The sequence below is a fragment of the Dermacentor albipictus genome, chromosome 5 (assembly GCF_038994185.2).
Source record: "Dermacentor albipictus isolate Rhodes 1998 colony chromosome 5, USDA_Dalb.pri_finalv2, whole genome shotgun sequence".
NCBI classification, from domain to species: domain Eukaryota; kingdom Metazoa; phylum Arthropoda; class Arachnida; order Ixodida; family Ixodidae; genus Dermacentor; species Dermacentor albipictus.
In genome coordinates, this window is record NC_091825.1 from 41,935,767 (window position 1) to 41,959,552 (window position 23,786).

At 47.6% G+C, this 23,786-nt stretch overlaps 1 protein-coding gene across 2 annotated transcripts in view; it reads left to right on the forward strand.

Moving 5' to 3' along the window:
• Positions 1–23,786, forward strand: part of LOC135900504 (NADPH oxidase 4-like) — a 284,789-nt gene that overhangs the window by 195,563 nt on the left and 65,440 nt on the right. For both annotated transcript variants that reach the window (XM_065429988.2, XM_065429987.2), the window contains exons 5-11: positions 171–268; positions 1,534–1,561; positions 3,601–3,673; positions 11,574–11,654; positions 12,171–12,324; positions 14,499–14,756; positions 21,703–21,765. In XM_065429988.2, coding sequence (XP_065286060.1) covers positions 171–268; positions 1,534–1,561; positions 3,601–3,673; positions 11,574–11,654; positions 12,171–12,324; positions 14,499–14,756; positions 21,703–21,765 — 755 coding nt within the window. The remainder of the gene's footprint in view (positions 1–170; positions 269–1,533; positions 1,562–3,600; positions 3,674–11,573; positions 11,655–12,170; positions 12,325–14,498; positions 14,757–21,702; positions 21,766–23,786) is intronic.

Consider the following 23,786-nt stretch of genomic DNA (forward strand, 5'->3'; position numbering starts at 1 on the left):
TGTCGTTTTACATCTCTACGTGGATATAACAAAGCACGAGCATCAGTCTCAAGCACTACGCTTGATTTTCTGTTGTTTTTTTAAATCTGGGCATGTTTTTTTTTTCTGACAGTGTGATTTCTTCTCTTATGAAGTGTTCTTGACTGCTGTCACGTTTCTTGTGATTTCAGTTGTCCATTCTTTGGCACACCTTGTTAACGCGTGCAACTTTTCTTCTTACTACTCGCACGACTATGTGGAAATCAACATGGCCAGGTATCCCGGAGAGGTGAGTTGGTCGTATATTATTGGCCACGATATTATGGCGCAGATTGAGTCGGTGCACAGCCACATGCACAAGACAAACGCCGACCTTCAGATATGTTTTACTACACAACGATACGAAGCCAGCAGACGCTGCGTGGGGTTTACAAAAACGTGAGTTGAATACGGGCTCGAGTGTGTGCTGCATGTCCTGAGGAAACGCCGCACACACGAGTATTTTGTGAGAGCGAACTTTGTTTCGCATTTAACAAGTGCATCCTAACAGACACATACAAATAAACGTTCTTAAAAAACACATGCCTACATAACAAAAGAAAAAAAAAACTCTACATATCTTTCGGCAACGTATCATTCTCAGAGGCGAAAGGACAAGTTCTGGACCGCCGACTTGGAACGGGCTTTTCATCTTCTCGAAAGCAGAGTCTATATTGAACATTCGCTACTCTTTGCAAGGTGCTCTGCTTGTAGGACGTTTATAAAATGGGTTTCCTTCTTAGCAAAAGCGCTAGGGGTGAGGAATTGCGCGATAGAGACGATTTTCATCTCCACCTTTGAATGTAACTTAAAATTAAGGACTGCAGTACAAACTTGCCATGGCGAACTTTCGAACGCTCTCATCAGTCATATTTTGTGCGCCGGAATTCCGAATCAATTCATTTCTTTTAGGGAGCCTGTTGTCCACATACTTTACTCATTGGTCATAATTTATAAATATCTTCTGTTTTAGTTGGAACATTTACCATCAATTCAGAAGTGTACTCACAGGCACTAGTCCCATTTAGTTGCTGCTCTGGAGTCCACTGTGCAGCTTAAGCTGTTTACAGCTTCAGAGGAGTTTTATTATATTATGGCATTTCATTTGTATTCAAAAAATTTCCTTTGTATCAGATACTTTCACTTCTCGGCACCCCATTTATCGCGGCTGCCATTGTAACAACAGCTGCACGACCTGCTGCAGGCTTCGGTAGGTGCGAGTGGGGCCTGGAGAGCGCTGAAACACTTAAGAGCCGTGCTATGGCCACAGCTATAGGTTTAAGGAAATGATGTGGCTCATAGCGATCACGCCTCACGCCCAGCGGTATTTTAGATGCACATGTCTATAGCCTATGCAACAGTCCATTGGATGCTCTGGCAGATAAATTTCATTAATCAGTGGTGGTCATCTGGGCATTTTATCCCTACAAATACTTGAACATTTGTTGTGAAAAGATCAAGTTCCCATTTTGTTGATGTTTGGTTCATCGCTTCCTTATCATCTGTTGCTTTCAGGATCCGCTTTTGATGATACTCAGGACAGGTAAGCTGCTTTTTTTTCTCGTCACCTATTTACAGGCGCCGTGCTTGCAATGCTCTGCAGTTTCTATGTTATGCGCTTAAAGGCGGGCTTGCGCTACCGATCATATCGCTGACTCATACTGCGGACCGAGCGTGTCGTGGAAGGGCGGTATTGAATCTCGTCAATAACAGGCAGTCGCTGTTCCTTATGGAGAACCAGTGTCAGGCTAGGACGTGCTACAGCACTTTGAGCGTCCGGCTACAATATACTGACGGGATCCGATCTAGGGAGGCCACTAAAATGGCGCAACATTTTGAGCGACAAGGGACGCGCAGCCGTATCAATGGCCATGGTTGTCCATGGCGGTGCCCTTCAACGGTATGACCATACTAGTGAACTCCCTAGTGAAACTTGCCAGATAGTTTGTCATCATTCTTTACAGTCGCTCACTTCGCAGAAATACCTCCTTGACGTATCCGAATGCGTCTGATTGTATGAGGGTGACGTTTGCTTGATTTTCTTTTGTTATGCGACAGCATTATATGTCCCATGAGGCAGCAAATCCGGCCTGATCAAGTCATGGTTGGAAAAACGTGGCCGATGGCGCAAAGAGTAACAACACGTCAAAAAGTGATCGCATTGACGTCAAATTTCTCATGGAGGTTCCTGTACACAAAGTTATTATGGCTTTTAAAGGAAAACGTTTTACATTTGGGTCTGGGTGGGAAATGAGCCCGGGCCTCCGGGGTGTGGGACGAGCACGCTTTGCCTGGCGCCACGGTGGCTCGACGGTTCTGGCTGACGAAATGTGTGCTTAGTACGTGCGTCATAGCACACGTCACGTCGCAGCCATTTGGCGGCGACTTCAGAGGGGATTGTGGTGGATTAAGGCTGGTACTAATTAGAGCAATGTGGATTAAGGTGAAGTAGCGTCTTTCATTTTAGATCTCTGAACCCTAAATGTTAAAAGTGGGCAGTAACAACGAAGCTGAAACCTGAATGTCATGTAACTTTATTGGCGTGGCGGTGCACTTCCTCCGGCGTCGGCGCGGCAGACAGGTTGGAAACACATCCAGTAGAGAAAAGTGGTAAAGCCCCTAAAAAGACGTTGACTTTAATTATAAAAATAAATGAAATTGTCTGTTGGCAGGATTCGAAACAAAGTAAATATCAGAAATTGCGCGAGTTTTAGTATCTCTCTGTGTGTGATGATTTGGATTCGATAAAACAACAGCCTTAAGAACGCAAGACGATCGAAACGGTCAGCGAGTTCAGTCTGCGTAGATACGTGGTCGGATGGGCCCACATTTAAGCTCGTGACGAAAATTAATATATTAGTTGGCTTTCGTCTATGAAGTTTAGTTACTAGATTTCTTGTATTTATGTCTCAATCCTACACTGAGTATCAGGTTAAGCTATGATTGATCAGGTCTACCTCAATAGTCTCTCTATTAACAAGTTCGGGGCTTTATGTTCTTTGAACGGGTGCCGTTGCTTTTTTTTCCTCGACTGTTTTCGGCTCTATTCTGTCCTTAATATGTTTTCCATGTGTTACCGTCAGGCAGCCGGATGCTCACGCAGCTGCGGCGCACGACTGTTTATCTTAATTTTTAGAAGTAGAATACATGTTGAGGCGAAAAGAGGCAACTAAAAAGCATCTTCCTACATGCTTTTAAAGTAGGTGGCGAGAGGGTCACGGCAGCAGCTTGTGTTACCATATACACATATTCTTGGGTATATATTGCACATACACCTGGTTGGTGCTAGCAGAGTGAAAGGCACAGTATCAAGGTTGAAAGGAAATGATCGGGTAATGTATACCTACTGCTCCTGGTGACGAAAGTTTACGCAAAACGTAAGAGAACGCGCCATATCACAAAGCCCGGTCCCGAAGCGTCAAATCTTATGCTGTACTGGAGTTTTCGCTCCCTGAAAGGTGGTCTGCGCATCTCTGTTCTATTTCCCACGAATAACGTCCTCGCTACGCCTATTCTATGCCAGCAAACGTCTATTGTCACTGTTTTTTTAAATGAATAAAACCTAATGCAACTTTACTTCAGTTCCAGGTTGGACTGGTCTCGCGATGGTGTGCCTTCTCCTCTTTCTCTCCGTGGCGTCCCTCAAGTGTGTCAGGTGAGGCGCCATTCTGCGTGCGGGAGTGTAATTGTTTGGATTTTGGCCGTTTGGTTGCCTACTGCCAACATTGAAGATCATGTTACTTGAATTTGCTGAAAATTTTCGCCCACTAAGTTGCGTCAGTGTTGTAGTGCTACTAACACGAAAAATTGGCACAACGAATGTAGCGCTTCACCCACAAGGTCAACCGCTAGCTAAATGTCGGCGCCCCAGGCGCGGGTCTCTGATAGTCGTCCTCAGACAGAAATCCTCACACAGACTGCGTAATCTGACTTCCTGGTTAGACAGATCTGCAGGCTTCTGTAGGCGCGAAAGTTTCTAAAGCGCACCCCTGAAATTCACTGCAGTAGCATAATTATTCTGTTTGTTGTCTTTTCAGTGAAGGTGAAAAGGCATTTGTTACTTAGTGCTTCCCGTAAACTATTTAGTGCTGTCCTATTCCCCTTTATTGAACTAGAGTTTAAAGGCGAATGACTTGTGTTATAGAGAGCTAGGTACCTGCAGCCACACTTATACTTAACGACTGACGAATTAGGCTTCCTATACGGATATTTTTATTGATAAATTTAAAGAAATCCAACAGTACTGTGAAGTCCGCCCATCTAAGACCTCAGAAATTGTAGTATATTTATCATTGCGTACTTTTAGGCTGCACTAATTTACTGCTTCCATTCGTGCGTTCACTGATAATAGATGGTTTTAACTAAAGAGGCAGCAAGTTATGCCGACGAGAAGGATGATTGGCGCTTGCTTGAAAAGGGCGAAAATTTGGTACATATATCAAGGCTGTCTACCAACCGGGAAATCTGGGAAAACCGGGAGTTTTCAGGGAATTTGATGAGTCTAGAAGTACTTAGGGAAAACTCAGGGAATTTGTGCTTTTGTCAGGGAAAATTAGCTGAAACTTTATTGAAAGGGAAAGAAAGTCGTGTTAATGCTAGCTCCAGCAACAGAGGAATTACAACGAATCGCCATTGATGCCGTGTCGTCGGCACGAGGTATTGCAAGGGTATTTAATGACCGATTTTCCAGACGCCCGATTTTTCGAACATGCCCAATAATTCGCACGGCTTTGCGGCACCACCACGGACTCCATATTGTCAATGTATATTGCTCTGACTGCAGGTCTGAAATGGCATTAATCAAAGCCACCACCACCACCATCGCCACCATTTTGATTATCTCGCCGCCTCGAACCGGCACTCTCGCACGCAGATCCGCTTGCTGCTGTAGCCACCACCGCGGCAACGTGAGGCCTAGCTGCTTCTACTTTCGCTATTAAGCTTCTTGCCGTGGGGTGCTGTGTTTTTCATTGAGAGAATTTGTCGCTGTCAACAATGGCACCAACTCCACTCCGCCTTTGTTATCCTCGCGATTGGCTTCGAAGCTCGCAGAGCACAGCGTGTTGTGCAATACCAGCCTCCAAAAGTTACCTTTGTCTTAGTACAGCAGTATTGCGCGTAGAAGGATAACTAGCTTGGGAAGGGGCAATGCCACGGGACACACTATATACTCCAGCATGCAGGTCACAGTGACCGCAGAGGACTTGAACCCGTCCAAATACAACCCCCGGGACTGGAAGCATGCTCTGTCCATGCACGCGTCCCGTCGGAACACGACCGGAGCCTCCAAATTGCCTCCCGCATGCCCAGGATCCAGCATGGGGACGCCACAGAACGCAAACGCCACGACGCCATCGCCGCCCGCGTTCCGGCCTCGCCAAGAACAGCTGCACGCTTCGAGAGCAGTAGCGTTCAAAGGTCTTCAACTCGCGCCGTTGCCTGCCGACGCTTACACAATTGTCTACAGATCACAGGGAGGGCTCGCGCTTCTCGACATCCCACCGCGTTCGCTACTCGCCACAGTCATACAAGCAGCGCAGCTACAAGGCCAACAAGACATCCAGATCCGAGTAAATACTGCAAACAACACTTGCACCATCGCCACCACGTGCCAAGACACCGCGCTCAAACTCGCTAATCTCAAGGAAATTGCAATTCGCGACCGAAAATGTGCTATCACAGCCTACATTACCCAACCAGCCGGGGCGGTGCGCGGAGTGATCACCAGCGCATTTTGGGATGAAACCGCCTGCGAGGTCATCGCAGACCTTCAGGCCCGAAATGTCGAAGTCTCCATCATAGATGCCCGACGTATGGGGAAAACACGCTCAATTCTTATCACCTTCGCCTACGGACCAGTTCCGAGGAAAATCATCAGCGGCGGCGGTGTCCACCTATGCACGGTCTACCGGGGACACATCGACGCCTTTGCGAACTGCAGAAAACCAGCACATCGAGCAGATGTATGTACCCTGCCCCGCTCCCACCTATGCCCAAGATGTGGTGAAACTCGTGAAAGAGTGGACCCCCCAACTTGCGCTCCACAATGCATTCTCTGTGGTGAAGGACAACTGACCGGAACAAGTGGATGCAAAGCAAATCGAAGAAGTCCTACTACACGCCAGCCGCGGTCCACTCAAAAGAAGACAGAACATCGTCAACACCATCGATCCAGTGGGCCCGAATTTGCAGTGGGCCCCCACTGCTAATAGCAGAAACGATCCTCGGTTAATAACCGATCTTTGGAAACGCAATTAATAACCACCCCAATAAAATATGTGACTTTATCGTCAGCTTGATTGTACGCTTGCCACTTCCGCATTGTCATGAGCGAGAGCTTTCACCACTTGAGTTCTTTTTTTTTTCCGGTTTGCGTGTATTCCGTCGGGCCGTTGCGCCAGATATGAGCTCCCACCGACTAGCCTAATTCTCCGCAATACCTCGTCAGACGGGCTTTGGAATAGTTTCCAGAAATGTAAGATCGGTTCTTGCTGCAGAATTAGGAAGTTGGAACTTTCCATTGCAATATTGTAATTTGTTAGCGCGCGCGCGCGCGCGCGTGTGTGTGTGTGCGCTTTGAATTCAAAACCCGTAAACTCTAAATGTACCTGCTTTGCAGGAGCAGAGGGAAACTCTGCTTCCGACAGTCGGCAGAACTCTCTCTCTCTCTCTCAAGTGAGACACACGTTTCGTTCGAATCGGTTCGGCGGTTGCCCCGACGAGCACCTCCGCGCTTCACGTGCGTGTGTCCGTATCGGCACCCGAGCTCCCGTCAGACGCGGACTCGGGTCTTCGCCGGGCCGACCCATGGATCGCGGCACAGCCTGTCGTGCACAGTGCGGCTTACTGCAGCAGGACCATCGGGCGCGCTGTCGGCCTCCCCGCAGTGCACGTGACGTCACAGATGTTCCATGCGCCACTCTCGCCAGAGAGTTACTTACGCCCGTGTCCGTACATAACGACCGGGGTGGCTCCGAACTGGATGCCGTGGCTTCCGCGGCAAGCGTGCACCTCTGCAGATTTTACTTCTTACACTCACTCCTCAGCCCCAAATACTTTTACTCTAAGATGTTGCACATTGCCCAACACTTGCCAGCTACACCTCGGTACATTCGGACGCCACAGTCAAACCCAGGGCGTCCACACTCATACACCGTAGCATCACTCGCAGGGTACACCATATCGCTTGAGATACGCCCTGCGTAATCACTGAAATCATGCACAATAAAAACGCGTTACCATCCATATTTATTGTAAACATTTATCACCTCCCATCACAACCGATGGCGTCTCTAGAGTCCCTACTTCGATCGGTCGACCGGCTGGTAGGAAAGCACGCCCTATTAGTCGGCGGAGACTTCAACAGTCAACATACAGACTGGGGATACAAAACATCAACACACCGAGGTCGCAGGCTCTGGCCCAGAACCTCCACCTCACAGTGCACAACAACTTCCTAACACCCACTCGAATCGGCAATAGTGTCAGTATGGACACCAGCCCGGAGCTGGTGCTGACCCACTTTATTCGAGGCGTCATCTGGACCAGAGCACAATACACACTAGGCAGCGATCATTACATTATACAGGTCACTGTCCCATACAAACAACCCCGTCACATTTACATGACACACAAACTCATAAACTGAGACTCTCTCCGCACCACTCGGGCGGCCCGCTCTGATGCCCCTATTTCCGATATTGACACCTGGGTGAAATCACTCCAGGATGACCTCCAATGCAAGACAAAAACAATTGAAACCCCTACAGAAACCCCTACAGCAGACACCCGACTCGCCCACCTCTGGGAGGTCTATCACAGCCTCCTAGAACGGTGGAAGAGGAATAAGCTAAACAGGACACTTAAAAACTGGCTGGCCGCGCTGCAAACCGAAATCCAGCAACATGCTGAGGAGCTCTGCCGGTCCAAGTGGGGCCGGATATGCGACGGCATTGCTGGGGAGCTGTCCACCAAGCGGGTCTGGCAACTCCTCCGCCAACTTATAGATCCGACGCAGACAAAAACAGCAACGCAACACCACGTAACAAGACTCATCCATGCACACATACACAACCCTGACAGCCTTATAGACACACTTCAAAAAAACCTACACCTCCCCAGGCTCACCAACTCACTTACCTCCCTATACAGGGCAGCCCAACCTCACACTCGACACGGACATAATGGAGACGGAAGTCAGAGCGGCCCTCCTGACTCTCCGTACCAGCTTCGCACCTGGCGCTGACCAGGTCCCCAAATCCATGCTTCCTAATCTGGATGATCAATCCATCACACAGATTATGGACTGCTTCAACCAGTATTGGAGGGAGGGTACCCTCCCCCAGCCCTGGCGTCATGCGAAGGTCATTTTCATACCCAAACCCAACAAACCACTTACACTCCAAAACCTTCGCCCGATCTCGCTAACCTCATGCCTCGGAAAGCTTTTCGAGCGTGTAGTATTATCGAGAGTCACACAACACGTGGCGGAAAACGACCTTTACCCTCATAGCGTGGTGAGCTTCTGCCCCTATTTATCCGCGCAGGATGCCATGCTACAACTTACGCACGCCATTTTCGACCCCCTTATCCCGGCTCACACAAAGGCAGTCTTGGCTTTGGACCTCTCCAAAGCCTTTGACCACGTAGAACACCAAGCGATCATGACTGCCCTCTCTCGTACACCTACATTCAAGCATTCCCGACCGACCGCACGGTTGAGATACACTTTGGTCCACTCACCTCCCTCTCCTTAACTTTACAGAGTGTTGGCAACCCGCAAGGGTCCGTTCTGTCCCCCTTTCTATTTAATATCACCCTAATTCCCCTGGCGCGACAATTGGCAATCATACCCCATCTCAAACACATCCTCTATGCCGACGACATGACGCTGTGGACTACACACGACACTGACCGCGGCACAGAGAACACTCTGCAGTCTACAGCCACCCTGACCCAAAATTATGCTGCCAGTATCGGCGTTTTTGCTCCCCAAAAATATCGGAACTACTAATCATACCTCATAATCGCTGCTCCCCATGCTCCCCCATCACGTTCGAGCTGGACGGATGCCCAGTGCCGGAGGTTCAAACCCTCCGCATACTGGGAGTCCATATCCAGAGGGATGGTAAAAACAGCACCATCCTGAAGAAACTCAAGCAGATTGCAGGTGCAATTTCACACCTCATTCGCCGGGTTTCTGCCCACCACAGAGGCATGAAGGAGCGCGACCTATGTCGCCTCATGTATGCCTTCGTCCTTAGCTGTGTGCTTTACACAACCCCATATTTACACTTATCCCGACACGATACGAATGCCCTAGATGCCTTAATGCGCAAAGTGTACAAAGTAGCACTAAAACTACCCATTAGAACACCCACAGACCGACTACTCGGCCTGTGCCTCCACAACACTATCGGGGAAATTGTAGAAGCCCACCGACAGGTGCAATACATTCGCCTGACACAGACATCCACTGGGCGGCACATCCTGGACTCCCTCGGGATCCGGATACCGGCCGACGACCCTACCCTACTCGCCACCCCACGCCACATCCACCGGGAGCTGCTTATTGAGCCGCTCCTGAGGAACATGCACCCACAACACCATGAGGAGTGCCGCCGAGCTCGAGCTATGGCGCTCCTTCACTATTACAGCCATGAACCAGACGCCGTATGGGTGGTCGCCGCATGCATGGGAGAGCAAGCGGTTGCCGCTGTGGTGGACTCCTCCCTCTTCCCACTCATCACACTACCCCTCCCCCATACACTTCCCCAGAAGCTGCAGAGGAAGCAGCGATTGCCATTGCCATCACCCATACGGAAGCCCGTTACATATTAACAGATTCAAAAACAGCTATACTAAATTTTGCATGAGGCCGAGTCCATGTTCCTTCTTTTTGCACACTGGACTTGCCCGTTGCACCTCCACCCCGCCATGTGGAGCTGATATGGGTGCCTGCGCACTCTGGGAATCCCGGAAACGAGGCTGCCAACCTTTTAGCCCGAGGTTCTATTAACCGGGCTCAGGTGGCCCCCGATCCGGGATTCACGAAGGAGCGCATGCACTCTTTCAGCTATGTGACGCAGGCTTATAGAGCCGCACGTCAGATCTACCCCCCACCTCATTCATCCCAAGACAACAGACTTGCGACACTTTGGAGGCGACTCCAGACCCACACACTCTCCTCCCCCGTCACCCTATCCCACCACCATCCCTCTTTTCCCACCCCCGCCTGCGCCCTCTGTCCCGACCCGTTCACATCCGCCATCCACATCCTCTCGCTTTACCCGGCGGACCCTCCCCCGCGGGGCCTGGAGCACCTGACATCGTGGGAGGAATCGGAGACTGTGCTCCGCTCTGAGGCCCCGGCAACGCAGACCATCGCGACCAGCTGGGCTGCCAGTGTTATGGACCTAGGGAACATAAACACTTGAGTGGAGTACGGTCGTGAGGGGCCCAGGGGCCTGCGTGCCCCGAACACGTTTGTTTGAATGAAGGTTTTAACAACAAAAACAGTATGCATTCCTGAATTATACACTCGTGCACCCCCGTCTCCTGTCACAGTACCAGTACCGATACGCCTAATAAGTGTACTGGCATGCCTTAAGAGCTTTTTTGGACGTGACATGTGGTAATTTTACTCCTTAAGGGCAGTTAAAGACATGCATTAATTTTTTTGGACTGGTAAATTTTCCGGATGTTTTTGCGGTCTCTAGGGAGTCCGAAAAATGGAACGTTGACTGTACAACTGACCAAGAAGATGCTTCAAATGATCCATGGGGTGACCGCGTGGCAGAAGGAGGATGAGAAAAGGACTGACGCACTGAGGAATTAACGGGAAAGGAAGCGTGCCGCCGTCTCGTTGACGGGTCATGAGCTCAAAAAACAAAGTCGTGGCTGACGCCGAGATGCAGGTGTCCCTCATTCAAACCAAAATAAACTTTTTAAAGCAGTGAAACCCAACACTGATATGTTGTGTACGGGCTGAAAGTATGTGAGGACAGTTGAGGTTGCCTTTCCAGCTAGTGAGAGAGAATCTTAGTTGTGACAAAGTTCAGGCCTAATACCGATGAGCTGGCTATCACTTGGTAGAAATAGCTCATATTCAAAAATATTTGCTTATGTACGCATCTCATTTTCATTCGTATTTGAAAATGTTCGACTCAATTTGGAATGGGTTTTACCATTTCTTTTTGGCTGTGCCTCGTTTTCATTTAAAAATATAGATATTACTCCTTACTATTCCATGTGGATTAAGTTATTTTTTGTTCTTTCAACATGCTTACTAGAGAGTGACAGCATCGAGCAACATGATGTCAGCCTGTCTTGACACAAAACAAAGTTCTGCCTCATTCAGGGAATTTTGCAAAGGTGCGCAGTGAAAACCTCGAAAACTCAGGGAATTTGGAAATCTCAACTTGGTAGACACCCTGAATATATGGAGAATAGAAGCATGGCGAAAGAAGTCAAATAATTTTTGGGGGGGAATATTAGCCTTAGATCACATAATTTAGCACCCGACCCCCGCTGATTCTCTTTACCCATTTCTGCAGGAGATCATGCTATGACCTGTTCTGGTACTCTCATCATCTTTTATTGCTGTTCCTGGTGTTAGCAATCTTTCATCCTCTCAGGTAAGGAAGCAAAACTGTCTTGTCATAACACAACAAAGTCAGACTTTATAGAGGATTCTTTTGATGAAATATCAATATATTTAAATACAGAATTTCAGTCGCTAAAAACTATTAAGGGTTCGCGGGCGCTTTAGTACTTTTGTACCTTCATTTTAATAAATGTAATCAGCGAGTTCGCAGTAACGCGTCTTGCAGTACACCGACTGTGGAGTGACAAATAAAGTTAAGAAGACGACCCAGTGGGCAAGTAAATTATCAGAAAGTTCTTGCAGGTAGTTTTACCGAAGTTATATTGTAATGTTTCTGTTACGCTTTTGAAAATCAATTTACAACCATGACAACATATTCAAACATGACTGCTCGCACGGCTACTGCATAACATCTCACGCTGGAGTGCTTTTACAAACTCCGAGGCACCGTTTCAGTGAAAACCAAACGACGCTTTGGCCGAATGATTGTGTGAGATCGTTAAACACACACCTTCTAATTGAACGCCCTCCTTCGTCCACACAATAGCGGAGTGCTTAAGGAACAAGTTAACATCAAGGAGCACGTTCCTGGCTGCCAGTTTATGAACACCAGCAGGAGGGATGAGATCCCTTATCCAGAGCCGCGGCCGGACGTCGGCGTCTGCTTTGCTCCGCCTGTTTTCATTTCCCAGAAGAGTGAGGTAAGCCTACGGATATAGTTCTGCGTCACTCAGGTCTTAGCGTGAAAGCGGCCACTCCTAATTTGACCACTCGCAATGGCGAATGGGAACGACGTCGTACCGGTATTGAGCGTCTTGCTCTTACAGAAGCCCGCAGTATAGCAATCGCATTTCTAAAATGAAAGAAATATACCTGCTTAATTCCATGGCTAACGCTCATTTGCAGATGCAAAGTATGTGGCGACGGATTACGTGGGATTAAATGGCGTGTTAAGGCGCCCGATAGATATATTCCGGTGAGAGGTGCTTGCCAATGCCCACAGCGAAAAGCACAGCAGAAAAAGAACTGAGGGATGACAGCAAAATGAACACCAGTAGGAGAATGGCATGCGCATGTTTCCCCAGAAAAATGTGCTCAATTTTGTTGCTGTGTGCTACCTTGTGAATTGTTCTGTAGCACCTTATCTGAGTTTATAACCTGTATACCACGTGTGCTACTCTATTGTCAGCAGCAATTTTTTCGATTTTGGTTTATATACTTGTAGAAACTTATGTGACTGAAGCAGTGCACTTGCGAGACCACCCGGGTCAACGCGTATTCAGCGACTCCGGATAGACTGACAAATAGATAAAAGGATAGCTGCTCAATTGGAAGTGCTTAAACGCATGTTACACCAGTATTAGAGAAAATTATATTTCCCATCGAATAATCGTTTTAACAAAATTGCAAAGCACGCTTTACCATCGTGTATATATATATATATATATATATATATATATATATATATATATATATATATATATATATATATATATATATATACATATATATATATATATATATATATAAACGAGAAGAAATTGGGTTAATTGAGCGGCCCTATTAGTAACACCACAAGAAGTCAACAAACACTGACACGAAGGACAACATAGGGGGAATTACTTGTGCTTCACAAATGAAATAAATAAACGATAAATTATAGGAAATTAAAGTGGATGAAGAAACAACTTGCCGCAAGTGGGAACCGAACCCACAACCTTCGCATTTAGCGTGCGATGCTCTACCAATTGAGCTGCCATGGCACCATTTCCCCATCTACTTCCTTGGTCCTCTGTCCACTGTCCTAGTAGGATCCTTGGAATGTTAGCCAGCGCCACCACTCACAGACCTTTTTGCCGCAGGCGTCAAGAGAGCGTGATATTTTTGCGTGAAGGCAACTGGTCAATCAACCCACACATGCTACCTGAAGGCATCAATGTTGCCGGATTCGAGACCCTCATTATGTAATAAACGAGAAGAAACGGGGTGAACCAAGGGGCCGGATTTTTATTAGTCATATCTTCTATATAACTTAATTATATAATTTCCACTTATTCTTATACTTATTCTATTATATAATAATGATAGGAAAATTTGAATATTTGACTAGTTTCTGTGTTGTTTTTACTTAATGATGCAGGCAAGTATACTACGCGAGCCGGGGGCAACTTTGCGCATCGCTGCGACGGAAATTGCGCTGCCGTAGACGGATGTGAAAGCTGTCAGTGATAATCGCTTTGCGACGTGCGTGGCAGAACGACTTTTTTCGCCCCAATCGTGCCATGTGAGACAGCCTTTATATGTGTTGCGTAAACGGCTTCTGTGTTTCACTCGTAAACATCACTGTTCATAAAATGCTCGTTAAATACCAGATGGACCCTATCGCTTTCTTTTCTTATCCCTTTGGAAACTGCGTAATTGGCGTAATTGGCAACACGTGGCCTTTCCCAAAATTTTCTTCCCAATAACACCCATATAGAAAAAAAAACGTTTGTAACGCGTTGTGGTTGGTCAAAGCGTCGCAATATGTCAGTGCTAGTCTTGCTACTGCCGTACACGTCTTGGGTATCCCGATGCTATGTGAACGGTAATATGACATAATGCGTGACACTTTATTGCATATCCTGAATTTCTCTCGTGTGGCTTACCAAGATAAGAAAGTAAAGATCTTGTTTTACGTTGCGACAGCACATGACTAGGTGGTATTTCAGCAGGTTCAAGCAATTACAGTTGTTCGATGTGAAACGACGCCACTCCCGAGCGTGTGCTTCCCGTTAAGCACTCTTCTCCGCATGGCGAATGTGGTGAGACCCGGGGTCGCTTACTCCCATGCTCGTGCGCATGCGCCCTGCGGCGCGGCGGCCTGCTGCAGTAGACGTGGAAGTGGATCCTGGCGGCCTTTGCGCTCTTCGGCCTGGACGCGTGTTGCCGGCTCTACAGGCGACGCTCGGCCGCGAAGCTCGAAGCAGTCCAACTGCACGGCGCACCTGCGGAATTCAAGACCGACGTGATGGGGGCTCCTGCGGCTCCGGGGCCCCCTGGCGAATTTCCGGCTCCCGGCGCTGACCCGTACCGAGACTCGGTCGTGGAACTGCGCCTCGCCAAGAAGGGGATGCTCGCCAGACCGGGACAGGTAGGCGTACTCCGTTCTGAAGTGCCCGGAACTATGAATATGTTGCCAGGAACAGCATTTTGTTGCGTTCCGTTTAGTTTTGTGCCATTGTTATCGCGATTCTTCAATGCATCGGACGTCGCTGCGCCGTCGTGTTCACTGAGATCGTCTACAGGACGCACCTTGTGATAAGAAACGGAGGCAAAATGAAATAAAACATTACAAGTCATAGGTCCAGGGGCAGTATATAGTAGCGATTCTTTTCATTTTGTATTATCTTTGCCCTTCGTCATCGGTTTGCATTAAACCATGTTTCCGTTATTGCCACTATCGGTTATTCGTTGCCATGAGTGATAAAAATTAATAGAATTGGAGGGAAAGGATCATCATACAATGCGATTTCAATTTATCGTTATTTCTGTTTGTTTTGTGTTTCATAGTTTGCTCGCGCATCACCGCACAGCCATTATCGCCGAATGGGGTGTTGGATCTGACCGATGATCTTGAAAGAAGTAAATGAAAGTAATAGTTGTGAACTTGGGCATTTTGTTTATTAGTCATGAGTATGAATTCAGTGCTCGGGCCGCCTAAGCATAATACTATTCGTAATAACCCAGCGCAACTTACATAGACAGGTGGCTACGCACAAATTATCAAATCCGGCATCCACATGAAGACGCGGTATCCGCCCGTATTTTGGTGCCGGCGTGATTATACGTCTAGGAAATGCGGCTCTCCTGAGAAAGAACAGCAATCGTATGTGGACTTCAGTCCCCGTTAAGCTGAGGCCGAATTCACTGAGCTCTTCTTTCGCATGTGTTCGTTGCCGTCGGCATATTATTGACCTTCTTCAATATTATGTCCATCATATTGTTAGATGAGATCATATTATTACGATGTCATCGAGCGATGCTCAAGAGGCGAGCCGCTGCGAGAACGAAGATGAAGTGGGTCTGTGCCCTTGGCGCGGGCGAGTGTCGGCCTGGCGGTCGGGCTCCAGTGTAAATAGCCCGTATATAACTTTTTTCATCTGTGTTTTTCCACACGTAACATTCTGGTGGAGGTCAGCGAACCCCGTCCTCACCACGGAACTCCGGAGTGGTCGGTACATCGAGCTTGTCATCATGCCTCCCGGGGACGAGACCGCCTCTGCAACGGCTTCGGCTTGTCCGACTGCTCCAATCATCAAGGTTGCCCAATATCGCGACGCTGGTGTGTTCTCTGCCTGGAGGGAGAGGACTTTGACGAATGGATAAAGCTCTATGAACACGCCAATGCTAATAACAGGTGGGATCCAACGATCATGCTCGCCAATGTCCTCTTTTATCTCGGTGGCACTCCACGCGTATGGCACCACACGCATGACGTCGAGATAAACAGTTGGGACAGTTTCAAAGTAAAGCTCAGGGAACTGTTCGGCGACCCCATTGGGCGCAAGGCTGCCGCGAGAAAGGCTCTTACGTCTCGTGTTCAGACATCTACAGAGCCGTACGTTTCATACATCCTCGACGTCTTGGCTCTCTGCCGCAAAGCTGACGATACTATGTCTGAAGCAGATAAAGTGTCGCATGTGCTAAAAGGCATCGCCGACGATGCTTTCAATTCGTTTGTTTTCGGCCACGTCTCGACTATCGACGCCATCATCAAAGAATGCCGTCGCCTTGAACAAGCTAAGAGCCGCCGTATCGCACATCACATCACGCGGCTACCCAACACTGCTGCTACGTCGACATATGAGGGTCGACAGCGTCAGACGACCCCCTGTGAAGACGTAACCTGTATTGTTCGCCGCAAGCTCGAGGCCGCCTGTCTGCCAGCTTTCTCCACGACGCCTCCCGATCCACCAGCAACCACGATTGCGCTGATTCAGGCCGTCGTCAGACATGAATTTGAGAACATGGTCTCAACTCCGTGTGTTCATCATTTTCACCCACGGTTCCCCAGTTCTCTAGCAGCCCTCCTCGTCCCCGGCAGTCCTTTTCTGCCACATCTCGCCGCAACCCGTCCGAATGGCGTAACCCTGATGACAGGCCGATCTGCTTCCACTGCTGTCGCATCGGCCACGTCGCTCGTCACTGCCGCAACCGATGGCCACCATCTCCTCGGATATACACCGCCGCTCATTCCCGCCCCTTTGAACCTTCTGTTTCCTATGCCAACCGCCATGAACCAATTGCCGCTGATGCTTCTGCCCCAAACCTTCGCTACAGCCGCTCGCCCTCACCTCGACGCCATCAGTCTCGTTCGCCCCAACCCCGTCGCTTCTCTCCGTCGCCTATCGCCTCCCGGATCCAGCCGGAAAACTAGGCACTGCAGCTTCTGGAGGTGAAGCTGCGTTATCCACCCTGCCCTCAAATCCTCTGCTCACGTTACACACAAACCAAAATCTTCTTGCCGTTGACTTTGATGGCTATCCTGTCACGGCACTCATCGATACAGGTGCACATCTTTCTAATAATAGTGCTGCCTTCCGACGACGACTGAACAAGCTTCTCACCCCAGCGTCAGCACGCGCCGTCCGCGTTGCGTATGGCGGTACTGTGCCTATCATCGGCATGTGTACGGCACGTGTTAGCATCGCCGGCCGTCACACTCCTGTCGTCTGCACCGTGATTGCTCATTGCCCCCACGACCTCATTCTCGGCCTCGATTTTCTCTCCGCGCATTGTGCTCTTATTGACTGCTCTTCCAGTACCCTTCGCCTTGAGTTGCCGATTCTCGCAGAACCTTCTGACGCAGCCCAGTGCCACCTACGCCCCACCGGCTTTATTCGTCTGCCGCCAAAATCAATGGCCTATATTGAACTTTTGTCTTCCCCACCAGTCCCTGATGGCGAGTACCTCGTCACTCCTCTGCCCGACATTCCACTACAGTATGACGTTACCGTGCCTCACAGTATACTTACTATTACTGCGAACCGCACTCGCGTACCTATCTTTAACTTTGGATTGGCAAAGCAAATTCTACCGCAAGGTATTTGCTTTGCCAACGTTGATTGTCTCGGCGACCATCACGTGGCAACTTTATCGAGCGATGCTTCTTGCGAGCTTAGCAGGCCCATCGTGCCAGCCTCACCCACCGATCCCAAGATACAGAAAATGGTTGCGACGGACCTGTCTTGTGCGCAGGCTGAAGACCTTTACCAAGTATTATTGTCCTACAGAGTCATTTTCGACTTCGACGATCGCCCTTTAGGCCAGACGCTCGCCGTCAAGCATCGGATTCTTACTGGCGATGTTACTCCTATTCACCGACGACCGTATCGAGTTTCTGCGTCGGAACGCCGAGTAATTCAATGTGAAGTCAACAAAATGCTAGACAAAAACATCATTGAGCCTTCTTCGAGTCTCTGGGCGTCACCTGTAGTGTTGCTAAGAAGAAGGATGGCACGTGGCGCTTCTGTGTAGACTACCGCCATCTGAACAACATTACTAAGAAGGACGTCTACCCGCTCCCACGCTTAGACGACGCCTTTGACTGCCTCCAAGGTTCCAGCTATTTCTCTTCTATTGATCTTCGTTCTGGATACTGGCAGCTTGCTGTTGACGATATGGACAGAGAAAAAACCGCGTTGATCACACCTGATGGCCTATACCAATTTAAAGTAATGCCGTTTGGATTATGCAACGCCCCTGCCACCTTTGAGCGTATGATGGACTCCTTGCTCCGTAGTTTCAAATGGTCCACATGTCTCTCGTACCTCGGCGACGTCATCGTCTTCTCGCCCATGTTCGACACTCACCTTGAGCGTCTAACAGCTATACTTGATGTATTTCGAAAGGCGAAGCTGCAACTTAACTCGTCCAAATGTCGTTTCGGCCGCCGCCAAATTACTGTTCTGGGCCACCTCGTTTACGCTTCCGGAGTACAGCCTGATCCCGACAAAACTCGCGCTGTCCGAGACTTTCCGGTTCGGAAGACAGCCGCAATTATCATAATATTAGATGACATCCAGCTAAAATATTCCCTTAAGAACGATTCAAGCGGAATAGCTCTCGTGAATACGGGCCCTGGTCTAGAGCCAGATATTCTATTCTAGTTTATATAAGATTGATAAAGTCGCATTTTCATCATAAGATCCAGACATGATCTGTATACTTGTAAAAGTCGCTGTCAGTCGCTGTCAGTCGCTGTCAGTCTTTCCGTTTCAGTATTTCCGTTTTCACGCTGCCGCGGACTATATGCATATAAGGACTTCTGAGGAAATCGGTAGAACAGTGCTATCAGATGCCTAACGTTGTCTATACGTCCTTCGAGTTTACGAGAGTGAATCATAAGTGATGTAATAGATGTCCCATTTGTTGCACGCCAAACTGAACTAGGAAGTGACCCGCAATTTTAACGCGAGGTCTGTGTTTCTCATGCTAAAAAACGCTGTTAGATGGTTCTGCAACGTGGTAAAGTCATTCGTAAAATGCCGTCGAATTTTTCGCATTTTGCGGTGCTTCCTAGCCTTACAGGAGAACCGTCTACCGAGCGTTCGGGTTCTCGAGCTGCAGGCCCGCGTCAGCAGCCGCCTCGCTAATCTAGCGGGCTGCTTAGCGCTCAGACTCCAAAGGCCGTCGAGTGCCCGGCCGCAAGAAGTACAATTTTGCCGTGTGAGTTATGAAGACAGGCTTAATGAACTTTGGCGCACTCAGCACTGCCAATGGGCCTGGTCCCTAGCGGCACGGCAAGCGAAGAAACTCCAGTGCCAACGGCGAAAACACAGAAAAGGCACCGCTAGCACGTCGCTGAGGTATGGATAAGCTTCCCGCGACATGCCGATGAGCAAGAGGTGTCCGCGCGGCTATTCTGCATACTTTCGCGATCACCAATGGACCTGGTTGGGACGGCAAAGGGCTATCAGCGTCGGCTTCAGCCTCCTATAAGTGTTGCTAGGTGTAGTGTAGTACAACCATGCGCTAGCTGTAGGCGCTGCTCTTAGGCTTGGTGTTAGATAAAGTATAAAAAATACCATGTCTTGCGTCCTCCCTCATACCTCTCTAAATTTTGTGCTGGTTCTTAACCTCTAACATCTACACAACCTACGCGCTGGCCGTAGGGGAAGAATGCACCGTATACATAGACGAGCCCCCTACGTGTGTCTATATCTGCGGTGAAAGGGGGTCCGCAGACACGAGGAAAAATGTGTACACACCTTGAGCAGTTCCGGACAGGTCTTCCTTTGCCGGTCTTACTTAGCGTTCGTGTAGGGAACATTAGAGACGTTTAGCTTGTACGCTAATCCGGTAAACGGGAGCGGTTTGGGCGGGTTACCGGATGGTCGGGGCGTAAACGTGAGCGGTGAAGCCGCCTGGTGTTGTAGAGCTCAACCAGACAAACGCATAGCTAAAACTGCAGTAACTCACCATATCCTGCTTCGCCACTCGTGCAAATTTTTGGCAGCGGCGTAATTGTGAACACGATTGCGCCACTGTCGAATATTTACCCGAGCAGCTAAGCAGAATACAGTAATTAGCTCTGTGGTTGTGTGGTTGAGCTTTGCGCCACCAGCTGGCGCCACCAATCGGGCGCTCACCTTTACGCCCCTACTAAACCGGAAAACCGCCCGCGCTTTCCCGGATACCGGACGCGCTAAAAGTCCCTATTATTCCAGATGGCACAGAAACGTTCCCCGTATTCTTGCAAGGTATTATACTCGCCAAACCGTTCAGGTCACGCAAATCAATCGCTTAAATGCCTCGGGGAATGCAACACACAGTTAGCGAGTTTTAAGGCGAAAGCTTTTCTAGGCTCATGGTGAAGTTTGTGTCAGCAGACCTGACCGCCGGAGTGCCCGCCGAAGCGTCATCACGCCATATGAAGACAGATGAAATACAGATTTAAGAATGAGAAATTATTGATAGTGATAGTCAGTGAATGATAACGTTATAATAGAGATTGGTAGACGTTAAAATTGACTAGTAATGACCAATAATGGCTACTAGTGGCTTGCAATGACTATATATGACTCCGAAATGACCAATATGTGTAACGACGGCTTGTGAGGATCACAATAGATTAGAATTGAGTAGAAATGTCTAATAATGAGTAGTAATGATTTGTAACGTATACTACTGACTACAAAATGGCGAATATGTCTAATGACGGCTTGTAATGACCACAATTGATTACAAATGAATAAAGATGCTTACTGGCGAGCACTAATGACTAATAATGACTGAAATGACTTGTAATGACATGAAATGACCAATATGTCTAACAACAACGTGTAATGAATACAATAGATTAGAAATGACTAAAATTCTTAGTCATGACCAGTAATGACTTGTAATGACTACTAATGACAATGAAATGACAAATATATCTAACGACGAATTGTAACGATTGGAATTCATTAGAAATAGCTAAAAATCCTCAGTAGTGGCCAGTTGTGACTAATAATGACTGAAATGACATGTAATGAGTACTGATGACTAAGATATGACCAATATGTCTAACGATGGCTTGTAAGAACCATAATTCATCCCAAATGACTAAAATGCTTAGTAGTGAGCAGTAATGACTAATAATGACTGAAATGACTTGTAATAACTGGTAATGACTACGAAGTGACCAATAGGTGTAGTGTCAACCTGTAATGACTACAGTTCATTAGAAGTGACTAAAGTTGCTTAGTAATAACCAGTAATGACTAATAATGCCTGAAAGCACTTGTAATGACTACTATGATATGACCAACGTGTCTAATGACGGCTTGTAAAGACCACAATTGATTGTAAATGACTAAAGATGCTCAGCAGGAAGCAGCAATGACTAAAGGAAAGAACAGAAAAAGAAGACGCAAGAGAAAGAGGCGAATGATAAGAAGAGGAAGAATAGGTTTTTGCCGTTCACCTGTTAAGAGAGATCTTAAGGAACCCTTTAGTTCTTTTTCGATAATGTCTTGTGGCTCATACAATCAAACTAAATCTTAATAATGCAGCCATATGACACACTGAGCCCTCTCTCTGCTGTTTTGCAGTATGTGCTACTCAACTGCCCGAAGATATCGCTGATGGAGTGGCATCCATTCACAGTAACATCGGTAAGTGAGCTTCTTTGCGTTCGGTATCTCCATACTGTAGTATGATGTTCCGTAACACCATAAACGTACAGTAAGCAGATAAAAAGATCAACTCTAGCGATTAAACTTCTGTAGAGTCACGCTGTTTTCTGTCAGAAAAACATAAAAATCCGTAATTTTCAGGGAACTTCTCACTTCTATCAAAAAAGAACAATCTGCACATGCATACAACAAAATATTCTGTCGGTGTGGTTCTTACTGCCAGCTCTCTTTTTCATAAATCCCTCAAAACGTAGTAAAGGTATGTCACTGCTGACCATTACCTGGCCATGCAAATATAATTTGCAAAAATAATAAAGCAATTCGTTCAATAAAACACTAATTACACCAATTAAGTTCTTAGTACCACGCTTTACGGACAATGTTTATGTTTGAAGATTCAATGAAATCGCCGCGAAAGTCTAGTTCTGTGATTCTACATTTCAGAATGGTCATGCAGATCAAAATAACTGGCGTCAGATGAATCACTCAATTTGCCGTATTAGGCCTGCAGTTCATCAAAGTGCGACTCACGGTCTGGCTTGTGTTTAAATAGCAGCGCCGCAAAGTTCAACCACAGGCGCGAAAACTGCACATACGAAGTTCTCGTCCCTGGGGTTGAACTTTGCTCGCTGCTTTTTAAAACGCAAGTATGATACTTCAACTAACCCCAACGCAAGCCTTAATCATGGTCTAAAATTCCTGTGCCTTGAAGTGTGGCTTAATTTGAAGATTCTCTAACGCTTCCTTTCGAAGGCCAGGTGCCAAATTACGGTTAGCTCTGATCTTGATTGAACGCATCGTCATTTCAGCAGTAAGGGAGAGACGAACTGAATATTTCTGCGCTAGTGCATTAACGGTAATGGTGTTGTGCTACTACGCATGAGGTGGTGGGATCAAGTCCCGGCCGTGGTGGCCGTATTTTGATAGGAGTGAAATGCAAGATCATTTTGCATATAATTTAGGCTTGCGAAAGTTTTTATAGTGATGATGATCATGATGTTTATTGATATCCCCTAAGAAACCGGGCAGTGACATACAGTCACATAGGTGGCTTGATTTCATCAGGCTTTACTACGTCTTTTACGTTTTTAGCTAACGAAAAAGGATGAGAGACAGAAATACGGCGCGGACAACTTCCAACAATTGCTTTTTATTCTACGAAGCGGTACACAAATACATAGGGGACAGACAGCAGCGCACGCGTGCACATATGTACTGGTTTTGAACAAGTAAGACAGCAACGAGACATATGTAATGGCAAGTTAAGTTGATATCGAAGATGAAAAAGGCGACCATGCATAGCCCAAAAAATTTTTGTACCAAGAAGAATAAAGTGCTATTTCCATCAAGCCACCCTTTATGTCACGTTTAAAAAATCGAATAATTTTTTTGAAAGATCGATTGAAAGCGCGCTAACACAAGCGTTCCCCAAACTAGCGATTTTTGCCGCTTCAATAACCTCACGTGTTACCGTGAAGAGTGCTGGGACCTAACTGCTTTAGCAGTGTATGCTGACAATCTCGCATCATACAGAACAGCCAGGAAGGAGTACCCAACACCACATAAATCCCTCAATAAGTTGCAAGAGAACACTCTTCGGAGGCTACAAACTAATACATACCCAACGCCAGCTAAGTTACACCAGTGGTACCCTTCACTATACTCCCCGCAATGCCAACACTGTGGAGAGGTAGCTAACCTCTACCACATGGTGTGGGCTTGCCAGTTTAATCCCATAGTTGACCCCATCCCAAATTCCTCAAAAGAGCAGTGGGAGGCTATTCTGCTCAGCGATGACCCTGACCGTCAGCACTGGCTGGTGGGGAGGGCCAGCGCAGCAGCAGTAAGCAGTGGGCTATCGGAATAGGCGGCCCACCCATGAGTTCTACGAATATCCTGCAAATAAAGATGCTTTCAATCAATCAATCAATTGCTTTGGGCTTCTTCCTATCACAATACACTAATTATAAATGGGACTGCGCCCATGCTTTCTGCAGTGA